Source organism: Mauremys reevesii, linkage group 2, assembly GCF_016161935.1.
Source record: "Mauremys reevesii isolate NIE-2019 linkage group 2, ASM1616193v1, whole genome shotgun sequence".
Taxonomy (NCBI): domain Eukaryota; kingdom Metazoa; phylum Chordata; order Testudines; family Geoemydidae; genus Mauremys; species Mauremys reevesii.
Window position 1 is genome coordinate 227,950,821 of NC_052624.1, and position 12,221 is coordinate 227,963,041.

The window sequence follows — 12,221 nt, forward strand, 5'->3', positions numbered from 1 at the left end:
AGGATGATCTTCAGTGATAACCATGTGCTTTTTTGGGGGGAGGAGGCTAACAGTACTATGAAGGCTTGCTTCCTTAGTATTTTCTTTTAAAACAAATGTATAGATTCAGCTTGTTTATATATTCTTAACTTATAAAGACCTGACTAACATTCTGTAGAATGAGGCCACTTTCATTCCTGCATCATTACATTGAACTTGAGGCTTTCCTCATTCCCCACCCTCCCCCACAAAGTGGACCTGTATCAGTGTTTTAGAATCTAGTAGCAAGATGCTTCTACTGAATGTGAATTAATCTTATGGAGTTCATATAGTAGTCTTACGATGTTTAAGGCTCCAGTTTAAAACAAAATGAGCATTTTGCATCTTATAGAAAACAAGATTTGTTAATCTTGGGTTGATGCTTATATGAAGATGTAATAAACAAGTAGCTTAATGAGAAATGTTGTGTGGGGTGTGTGTGTGTGTGTGTGTACGTACATACATGCACATATAAGCCCCCCAAAAACAAAACAGGTGGCTTTTCTGAAACTGATTTTTGGCATTTACTCTGCCTTTGTGTTCCCACAGGTTTACAAAGTATTGGTCTCTGTTGGTAGAAATGAGTGGTTTGTCTTCAGGCGATATGCTGAGTTTGATAAACTGTACAACACAGTGAGTAAGATGCATTATAAAGAATCACACTAAAATAGCACAGAGGAATGCTTGTTTGCTGTATTGTGGTTTGAATTCATTCCTTCATGGTGTATAGTCGTGTTCCAGATTAAACCGTCAGAGACCGTTTTTCACTAGTTTCAACTTTAATAGGATTTAGAGGTGTGGGGCTTTGGGGTTTTTTGGGTATGTGGATATTATTGAATAAGTGTGTGTGTGGTGGGTATTTGATATCTGTCTTTGTTTAAAGAAAAACAAAGTAATCACTTTAGAATTTATTTTCCAAAGAAATAAAGGGAACTAGTGTATAAATAGTTGTACTTCTTTGAAAAACTTGTTTCTTAGAATACTTGGAAGTCAGTTAGGAGTTGTCATGATTTCCTGGAGTGGAAGACTTGATCCAGCTAAAATAAGCCTTTGCAGCTGAAGACTCGTGGAAATTCAGTGGATCTCTTGGGTTCGTTGCTGGCAGAGGCTGCTACTACTGTACACACTTAGAGGAGAGCAGGCAGGGCCAGTCCTAGGCATGTGCCAATTTTGTTGTTATCCAGGGCCATGCACTTCTGGAGACCCTACTGTCTGCACTCTGTCCTAGTATGTAGTCACCTAAAGTCACTGCCTCCAGACAGGGGCGGCTCTAGAAAATAGGCTGCCCCAGGCAGCGCGGTGTGCTGCGCCGCCCTTCCTCGGTCCCGCAGCGGGTCCCCTCTTCCCGCGGCTCCGGTTGAGCTCCCGCGGCAGGTCCACCGGAGCCGCGGGAACAGCGGACCTCCCGCGGGCATGACTGCGGGAGCTCCACCGGAGCCGCGGGAACAGCGGACCTCCCGCGGGCACGGCTGCGGACGGTTCGCGGGTCCGGCGGCTCCGCTTGAGCTGCCGCAGTCATGCCTGCGGCAGGTCCGCTCGTCCCGGGGCTCCGGTGGACCTCCCGCAGGCATGACTGCGGCAGGTCCACCGGCCCAGCCTGCCGCCCCCTAGATTTGGCCGCCCTAGGCAACAGCTTGGTTTGCTGGTGCCTAGAGCCGCCCCTGCCTCCAGATCTTACAAAGGAACTAACCCCCCACAGCCCCTCAGATGCATGTGTTGTGAGCCAAATCTCCTATCAGCTGCTGAAACCACCCTCCTTGGCACCCTTGGTGACGTGCACTGTTCTCTGCTCTGTCCACATACCTTGTTTTACCTAGGTGACTGAAGTCTGCCTGGGATATCACATGTCGTACTTGGCACACCTCTTAGACTACCCATGGAGTCAAGGGAGAAAGAAAGTATCCCCTCTTCAGTGGCTGAAGAATGCTAATATAGCCCACCCATCTGGATTGTCAGATAATGTCACTATTGTCGTGAAGTATAGTCGGCCCCGGCCTTTCTAATGCAAGTGTAGGTTCTTAGAGAAATTAGCCAAGATGAAAAGGAACATCTGCCCTCATTTCTCCCGAAAAGAGAGGGAGCTAGACATTCCAAAGGACTGCAAACTGAATAGCATGTCAGGAAGGAACTTGAAATGCCAAATGGAGTTGATATTGAAACTTGCCTATGGGATAACTGGAGAAAGGGACCACCAGCTCTTAAATCGGAGGAGAAGAAATAGTCTCCAAAAAGGAGAGAGAGATGTATCTACTGCTCCTTTCACAATTTTTAGATGGTGGCTTTTAAACACACAGGCTTTGTGGAGATCAAGGAGAATGAATTGGAAGGTATTAGTGTCTTTATCTACTAAGATTTCTACCATATTATAAACTCCTTAATTTTCTTTCCTACTCCCTCTCTTGTTTGGCCTCCTACATAGTATGAATAAATTCTGTATCTGCAATCCTCTCTGGATGCACTTTTTTCAATTAAGTTCATGCACTGCCTCTCACAGGCATGTTACCATTATGCATCCTTTACTGGTGGATTAGTTTGCTCCTCAATAGCTAGGGCAAAGTGTCTGTCTAAATTTCAGCCATCAGGCCTAGGGGCTCCTTGCTCCTAGAGATTGCTTTGCTGTGATGTAAACCTGGATCCTGACTTTTAGGCTATACATGTACAAGGAGGAGTGACTAAGAAAAATCTGAGTGTGAACATGGATTTTTCTTCTACCAGGTTATTCTGCAACACTGAGTGCATGGAATTTTTGTTTTGTTTTTAGGTAATTGCCCAAATCCAGATCCAACTACAAAGATTCACTCTCACAAGCCAGTCTCTTCTTTGATTAGGTCTGTCTGCTGCAGTGACAGCATCCAATCCCTGGAAGCTTATAGGTGTTTGGAAATGCACTGGGCTCCAAGGGCTTCTATCATCAGAGACTTATCCACTGAGTTTGTTGATACCTGTCTTCCTAGCCAGAAGACAGCTACTTTGTGGGGGAGGAGAGGAGAGAAAAAAAAGCAAACTGGGCCAGAGGAGGCAGTGTAATAAAGAACATTTCTAATAACAATAGATGCCTAAAGTCCTGCTTACAACAAGGTTGAACTTGTTTCTTAACCAGGTTACAAATAGTAACACACTGGTAAATGGGGCCTAGACAATTTGTTTATATGCAGATCAGCCTTCTGTCTCCACACTCCCCTTTGTACTAATCCCAAGAAAGACAATATTGAGGGCAGAAAAAGTGATGCTAGTAGTCTGAAACTGTCTGCAAATTGAGAGTAAAATATGCCTACATCAAGCAATTATTTATAGGATTTGCCTTGGAGTCCAAATATCTAAGTATGCATATGGTGTTTTGTTTTTTAGCTGAAGAAACAGTTTCCCACTATGAACCTGAAGATTCCAGCTAAAAGAATATTTGGAGACAATTTTGATCCAGGTAAACTATGACTTGGTGGTTGTTCCTTTTATTTTGTTCTTTATCTGGGATTTAATCTATCTTGCTTGCTTAAATTGATCTAATAAGGACTGCAGTCCTGTAGTAGGGCCTTTCCTTACTACTGAACCAAAGTAAACATTTGTTTAGTTTTAGGTTAGGTTAGCTCTTTCGTATAAGACAAACTACATCAAAAGTGGAGAGAGAAATAAAGATTTTAAAATATCTTTGGTAATGGTTACATGTTGATAGAGTAGCTCTGTAGCTGTTGGATTTTGTCACTGACTTCAGTGCTAGCAGGATCAGAGACGGTGTGCTCTCCACTACAAAATCTAGGCCATTGTGACTTCACATTCTGAAGTCTTGTCGTATGCAAGATCTGTCGGGCTGAGTACATTTTTGCTTTTTAAAATATATAATAAAATGAACAAGTTATATAGAGACTGGAGCTCCTATTCTTTCCCATTTCATTTTTTTCTATACAAAATCCTCATGTATAAGCCCAATTATATTCAGATTTTGTTTTGTTTATTAACTTCCATTAAAGTAATGTAAAAAATGCAAGATTAAAAACTTGTTTTGCCATGAATTCATTAAATGATTCTTTCTAATTACACTTTTCCCCTCGTTCCCAGATTTTATTAAACAGAGAAGAGCAGGACTGAATGAATTCATTCAAAATTTAGTTAGACAGCCAGAGCTATGCAACCAGTAAGTAGTTTCTCTTTTTTGTTATGGCTATTTAAATGACACAGGCTACTTTCCAAAATATGATTGATTGACGTTAAATACTCTTTAGTTGGGTACAAAATGTGTTATCTATGGTAAATGTAAAATGTTATAATAGAGACAAGCTGGGTGAGATAATAGCTTTTAATGAACCACCTTCTGCTGGGGGAAGAGACAAGCTTTCGAGCTGCACAGAGGTGTTCTTCAGGTGACCTCTGTGCAGCTCGAATGCTTTTTTTTTTTCCCCCTCCCGCCCCTCCTCCCCCCAACAGAAAGTGGTCCATTAAAAGTTTATTACATCTCTACCCCAATGTAATGAGGTCCTCGGGAGACAAAAAATCTCAATGTGTTATAGGTGAGATCACGTTATATCAAACTTGCTTTGCTCCCCCCATTCCTTGTTCCCTGACCGCCCCCTCCAGAGACTCCCATCCCTAATCATCCCCAAAACCCCACCCAACCTCCCTGTACCCTGACTGTTCCGACCCCTATCCACCCCCACCCCCGGCACTCACCGGCAGTGGCAGGAAGCGGAGCAGCCCGGCCCCAGCCCACTCCTAGCCATGGCGCTCCACTTCCTGCCCCTGGTGAGTGCGGGGAGGTTGGGGAAAGGATGCCCCGCTCACACTCATCTGTAGCGGGAAGCAGAGTGACACGGCCCCAGCCTACTCCGCTTTCCTTGCCCTGGCCCTAGCTGTGTTGCTGGGGGGCAGCTGGGGAAAGGTCCTGCACTCACCTGCGGCAGGAAGCGGAGGGCCACGGCTGGGAGCTGGCGGAGTGGGCCGGGCTGGGGCTGGGCTGCTCTGCTTCCTGCCGCCAGTGAGTGTCGGGAGGTTGGGGAAAGGACGGCCCCCATACTCACCTGTGGTGGGAAGTGTAGCACTGCGGCTGGGAGCTGGCAGAGTGGAGCAGTCTGGGGCCGGGCTGCTCTACTTCCGCTGCTGCTGGTGAGTGCAGGGGGGAATCCCTCCCCCCAAACCCCCTCCCCCGAGCGACACGGCAAGGGAAGCAGAGCAGGCTGCTCCCGGCCCCCTGCTAATCCCCCGGGCTACTCTGGGACTGTGGGGCCCCCAAAAGTGCCCTCTCACAGCTCCTGCCCCCCAGACCTGGGTCGGGGGGAGCCCCTGACCGCCCCCAAGACCCTCTGCCCCTTATCAAACCCCTCGCCCCCAGCCTGGCCAGCACCCTTAACACACTGCTCAGAGCAGTGTGTCAGAGCTTTACCACCTTGTATGCAAACCCGTGTTATATCGGGTCGCGTTATATCGGGGTACCGGTGTACTTCACCCACGTTGTGTCTCATTTCCTGGGACCAACACAACTACAACAGCACAGCAAACAACTACTATAATACTAAGTTATTTCTAAGATGACAATTTTGTTTTTTAGGATAAATCCAAAATGATGCAATACAAATTTGCCCCCCTTTTAATTAAACACTGATTTAGCTAAACCAGTACAAATCCCATGAGAACACTTACCTGAAATGCTACGCTTAAACAAAAGGTAGTTTAAACCTACTCCTAATCAATTTAAGTTAAAAGAAAATAAATGTCCCCCCAGTCTTCAGTGTTGCTTTAATTGTCTGTGTAAAATTATACCTCTAGTTAAAATGATGCAAATCTGAATATAAACAAACCCTTAGTATTTAGTATATTTAGATTTCTGCTTTCATTCACTTACTCTACTAATTTGCCAATCTGCAATACCAGTGGAATTGTTCTGCTTTTAGCATTCTTAAACAGGGAACATTGCCACAATTTGTAGCATGCATCAGATACTCTTTTTCTGCTTCATGAACTGCTTTGAGGCCTCATAAACCTGAAACATGTACTTCCTTTTATCAAAAGCATTCTGCATGCTCTTCCTAGTGACAAGTTGAAAAAACTTATAGACGGAACAGAAAATCTTCGTCATGGAACAATTTTCCAGTAAAGGGAAAAAGTGTTGGATCGTACCACTGTCCTCAGCTGCGAAACAGTGAAGAGCAGTTCTCAAATAACTAATTGTTGGAACATAATCTTTCTTTCTAATGTATTAAACAGGAAAACTTCTTTAAATTATTTTTAGTAGTCCACAGATTTTTTTTTTCTTCCTACTCCTGGTTCTTTAAGCATTCATCTGTGAAACATTTCAGTTAACAGCTTTTTAGATGTATCTTTTTCCAAAGCCGAACATTGGACTGTTTTTTAACATGAGGATCATAAACCTTTCTTTGAGCATAAGAACAGACTTTTTTCCTTACATCTGATCTGAAAAGCTCAAGAAGATTTAGCAGTACATAAATTAGATTTTAATCTATTTTAAGTACTTCAGTCTAGCACTAACCATTCCAGTACAGTGAAGACAGTATAAAATCTTCAGTTTCTAATAGTGGTTTAAGGTTTTGCTATTCTTCCCCTCCCCAATAGCTAGTTGTCTAATTAGAAATGTATTTAATGAACAAACAAAGAATAAAGGCTTATTCCTGTGCTCATTAAAGTAAACAACTACTTCTGTGGGAGAAGGATCAAGTTGTTGTCTTTGTAGTGCAGTACAGAATGGGATTGAAATGCATTTATTCCAGGTGTGTTGTGTTTTTTCTTGCAGTTCAGGGATTATTAAAATATTAGATTTAAAATATTTCACTATATCACTATTTGCTGTTGTCTTTAAAATACTTTTAAAGCCTTTTTTTGTGAATGACCACGATGAACCATACTGATTTATATAAAAATCCACAGCCTTATTTTGTCTACCAGTCAATATTAGTAACAGACAAAAATCAAGCCTTTAGTGAAGTTCTTGTAAAATCCATTCCCATTGGAAGCAACTATTAAAGGGGGGGAAATGACCACTGTGTCCTTAAAAATGGCTTACTAAACAAACTTATTTACTAGACACTATTTCCTTTACCTGCTACGTGTACACGAAACTAAGTAGATTAGTAACATGAAATGAATTAGTATGCGGGGAGGGGGGTAATATAGTAAAATGTTGAGTACTGTGTGCACTCCAGTAAACTTTCTGTAGCTCTTATCTGCTACACCACATAATGCATTAAGACAAGTGCTAGGCGGTTGTGCTACCAGTCCTGCTTTGGCAAACCATAGTGGTGTTGCTGGGAAATATGGAGAATTTTTTCTGTTTCAGTGGGTCCTTATCTTGGGTCTGCAATTTGTCCTTTGATTCTTGTACCAAAAGCAAATCTTCATGCTTCAGCATATGAGCCAACCAATTACTGTAAAGCGGGTTAGAAAGATACTTGCAAGAAATTCCATAGTGGTCAATTGTGGATCTTCCTGTGAAGTGTCAGGTACTAGCCAAAGATGGGATTCCGAGCTAGCTGGACCATTGGTTTGAGCTAGTATGGTAGTTCCTATGTGGATTAGCTTTAGACTCCAAATTTTTACTGTTTGCTTTATTTTAGAGAGAGTTTTCTCTCATCCACAGACTATAGGTACCTTGCAGAAAAGCTTCAGAAAAGATGGAGAATATGAACTAACATTTCTGTTTTGCTGATTCCTAATCTAGAATAGGAGGCTAGGAATTCTCTTGTTAATACAGTTGAGCTCTAATCCATTGAGCAGCTCTTTAAGTCAGGCTGTCCTCCCCCTCAGCTGTAGGCCTTTACTGAAAAGATAATACGTGCAATTGTCTATCAGAACACCCTTTTAAGAAGCAGCTTAAAACCAAGTGCATAAAATAGAATGCATTAAAGGCTTAGCATAGTTCAAAAATAATTCTAGTAGCTCCTTAAGGAAAACTAGAACATAGCGGAGTTATGCTAGGTGTCTTTTATGATGGCAGTGTCCTCTATATTAAACAAACTTCCAGTTTCTGCAGTGAGAGACATGAACAATAGTCATTCTAGAAAAGAAATTGAATCATTAGGGCCTCATGGTTCCAACATCAACTGAGAGAAACAAATTTAACACCACTAGATTACAGGATCCCAGTCTTTGGGTTTTTCCTGCTTTCACCTAGTTGTGGTCTGTTGTCATCTTCTACACCACTAAGTCTTACTGCTTCAGGCCTGTGTTTTCTAAAACACCACAAATTGGTGTACCACTTTTTCACTGTGCATTGTATTCAAATAGGGCTTATTTCAAGCTGTGGGGGTATCATCATTGGCAGTAAAAGTAATATTTTTTTCTGCAAAACACTTTTTCATAGGTATTGGCTTGACGTGTAGGTAGCAAAGGCCAGTGTCTAGACATAATGTATTTAGGCAGAGTATTGATACAAAACAACCATAGGAGAAACAGTTAGTGCATGGGACCTCTCCATCTGAAGATGGCTCCCTTATGCTAGTGAGTCTGAGTTATTTTTGCCTTAACCCTCTTTTAAAATCCAGAGGGAAATTATGCTAGTGTATTGTATGTTAAATATATTCAGTGTCCCCTTTTTAAATCAAGTGTTTATTTTTTATTTTGTTAATCAAGGTGTCTGAGCATATGGCAGGAGTAGTTTGTGTATTTATTTTGTAACAGTCTATTAATTCATGTATTGTAGAAGTCTTACTGTATATTTGTACAGTAGCTAGCACAATGGGCCCCAGTCTTGTTTGGGGATGGGAGATGCTACTGCAGTAGCAGTTCTGGAGTTGTTACGATATCTCATGACTGTATAACATGGGTCCATTAAACTTCTGGTCACCAACACAAAAACTAGTGCTTTGGAGCAATTGTGAAGTACCATGGAAGTACAGAAGTGTATAACATGGATTCACTGTGACATAAGAGAATGTACTATTTGCTATGCATTCATACATAGCTAATGTTAATATAAATTTCTTACCATGCATTGTAGCAGGCTTTCAGTTGTCAAAACAGTAAAGGTAATTGGGGTATTGGCACATTAAGATAAATTCTTTCAAGTGGGGACTTGGTCATTCCATGTCTGGTATGAAATGCCAAGCATGCCTTTGGGTGACATAAAATCAGTAATGAGTGTTCTAAAACTTTATATTAAAACAAGCTCACATCAAATAGATAGTATGTGCAGTAACTTATTTGAAACTTTTAAAAATGAAAATGATGCCCCACATACACATGTATGCACAAATTTCTCCTGAACAGATCATAGGTACATAAAATGCACCCTAAAACAGATGACTTAGAATTTGAGTTCTTTAAAAGAGGGCTGAGGGAACTAAATGGAAGTGCTGATGGGATCTTGCTGCAAATATAATGCATTCCATGCTGTGTATATGTGACTCTGCATTCAGTACAGAAGGTTGAGAGGAGCATGGGATCTTGCTTGATAGTCTATTACTGAACGCAGGGATTTCTTTACATTGAGACTTGACAGGACAAAACAAGTGCCGTTAAAATACACGATTCTACCAAAATGCATGGGGGGAAAAGAAATTACGTAATACCACTTATCACCCAAGATGTGCTTTAGAATACAAATAATGTCAGTTCATTCTATATACGGTAATAAGTTCTCATTAATTTTAGAAAACTGAAAATGAAACACTGATACTGAAGGTGTTAGAAAGGAAATTGGTTTTCCTGTGGTATTTCACAAGATAACAACCAATTACAAACATTGGTGGAGGAAGTGGAAAGCTTAGTTCCGATTAGCATAGTTGAAATAGTCTCACTGAACACCTCTTGCAATCCTTTCATGTTCATCTATATTTTAATATGGCAAGTCATTGCAAGTGGAAAAATTGTATATACCGCATATGTTGGTGTACATGCCCAGTTAAACAGAGGCTACATCTACACTGTGAGCTAGGAGTGTTTCTCCCTGTTTGCATGGAGAAAGTAAATAAGAAAGTGTTTTACTCCTCATACTACAAGAACTAGGGGGCCACCAAATGAAATTAATAGGCAGCAGGTTTAAAACAAACAAAAGGAAGTATTTCTTCATACAACACAGACTCAACCTCTGGAACTCTTTGCCAGAGGATGTTGTGAAGGCCAAGGTTATAACAGGGTGTGACGGGTTGGACCCCTGCTCTGAGATGCAATCTGTTGTACTGGGGTTTCACTGAGCCCCTCTTGCTCCACCAGCCTGGATTCCCTCTCCCTGTTTTGTTGAATTAGGCTCTCCGGCCTCTTGTAGCGCGCACACACTGTATTGCGGACTTGTAAATTGTGGACTTGTAATGTAGGTAGTACACTCTCTACATCTACACTACAAGATACGGGTACAATTTCCAGCTCATATTTGTTCTAGCTCCCATCTGCGCTAGCACACTAAAAATAGCATAGCTGGGGGTAGCATGGGTTAGCTGTGCTGAATACATACCCACAGGATTCAGGTGGGTTTGTACTCTGCACAGGTAGCCCCATGCTACTGCTACCCGTGCCACTATTGCTATGCTACTATTTTTAGTGCACTAGCTCAGATGAGAGGTAGCACAGGTATGTCTAAGAACAAAAGAACAGTCTTACTGGGTCAGATAAGTAGTCCATCTAGCCCAGTATCTTCTGTTCTGACAGTGACCAACGCCAGGTGTTTCAGGGAGAATGAACAGAACAGGTAATCGTCAAGTGATCCATCCCATGTCACCCATTTCCCAGCTTCTGGCAAACAAAGGCTTGGGACACTTCAGAGCATGGTTTTGCATCCCTGCCTGTCCTGGCTAATAGGTCCATCAATGGCTATCTTCCATTAAGTTATCTAGTTCTTTTTTGAACCCTGTGTGACGTTACACCCTGTATTCTTCATAGAAATATGGTTATGATATGAATATGGCATAACTAAGATATACTTTATGCAAGTTGGCTCATGTAAGATATCATTAGAAAGGTTATGATTTACTGAATGTGATTATCCAATTTGTATGGATGTATTATTTTTGTATCTAAAGTTAGGGATATGGACTGTGTAACAATTACAACTGTATGTGTATTTGGGAGACACCCACCAGACACCTGGTCATCACAGCCTTGATGGGCCATTAGGAAGAAACAATGATACTGGGAAATACTAATCTTTCTCCTTCCTGAAAGGTGTCCTGGGATGTAGCTGTGACACTACAAAGTCAGGTGATAATGTCACCTGATGGAAAATACCACCTTGGACACTGCTGGTACTTTTCCTCTGTAGGGGAATGGGGATCAAACAAAGGTTTCCCGCCTTAGATAAATCCTTTTTTAAGGCTGGGGAGGGGGTTGATTTGGACTCTCTTCTGTTGCCTACCCAAGAAGGACTGCTGAAAGAACCTAAAGACATGGGTGAGTCCAGATTGAGACAGGGTTCCAGTCTGTAAGAAGGAATAACTGGAACTCTGAGCTACAGAAACTCTGCAACTTACCTAAAATAACATTTAGTATGAGAAATTATTTCTTGAAACCAGTCTCTTTAAGATCTTAAGCTTAGTATGTGTTTTGTTTGCTCAGTAATCTGCTTTGTTCTGTTTGCTATCCCTTATAATCACTTAAAATCTGCCTTTTATAGTTAATAAATTTGTTTTGTTTATTATTAAACCTAGTTTATGCAATTTCTAACTTGGGGGGGTGGGGGGGAAGAAGTTATGCATCTCTCTCTTCACATTGAAGGAGAGGGTGAATTTTGGTGAGTTTGCACTGTGCAGATCTTTCTATACAGCGCAAGACAGTATTATTTTGGATTTATTCCCCAAAAGGGGTGTGCATGTGAGTGCTGGGAGAATTTTCTTACACACAGCTGACTTCAGTCTGTGTCTGCAGCTGGGTGTGGCCCTACCTGTGTGTGTGTGTGTGTGTGTACACGCTACAAGAGGCTGGAGTCAACCAATTTGTTGGAAGGGTTTTTGTTATTTACCAGATGCATAATATGATGGCGAATGTGAAAAAAATTCTACTTCTGTAGTAATTAGTAACCTAAATGAATTTGCAACTCATGTCCTAATAGGTTTAATTATATTTCTAGCCCGGATGTCAGAGCATTTCTTCAGATGGACAATCCAAAGCATCAGTCAGATCCATCTGAAGATGAGGATGAAAGGAGCAATCAGAAGGTAAAGTCAGCTAGAATGCAGTAGAAGAACAGTAATCCTGCACTTTTGAACAAACTGTAACTACATGAGGGCAATTTCATATGTATTGTAACTTTCAACAAAATAAGTTGTTCCCCA

At 41.6% G+C, this 12,221-nt stretch overlaps 1 protein-coding gene across 7 annotated transcripts in view; it reads left to right on the forward strand.

Annotated features, from left to right (window-relative positions):
• LOC120398004 (serine/threonine-protein kinase Sgk3) overlaps positions 1 to 12,221 on the forward strand; it is an 85,510-nt gene that overhangs the window by 41,903 nt on the left and 31,386 nt on the right. For 6 of the 7 annotated variants that reach the window (XM_039524874.1, XM_039524872.1, XM_039524876.1 and 3 more), the window contains 4 exons: positions 568 to 651; positions 3,367 to 3,439; positions 4,072 to 4,147; positions 12,017 to 12,104. In XM_039524874.1, coding sequence (XP_039380808.1) covers positions 568 to 651; positions 3,367 to 3,439; positions 4,072 to 4,147; positions 12,017 to 12,104 — 321 coding nt within the window. The remainder of the gene's footprint in view (positions 1 to 567; positions 652 to 3,366; positions 3,440 to 4,071; positions 4,148 to 12,016; positions 12,105 to 12,221) is intronic. The other variant, XM_039524877.1, reaches the window with a different exon arrangement.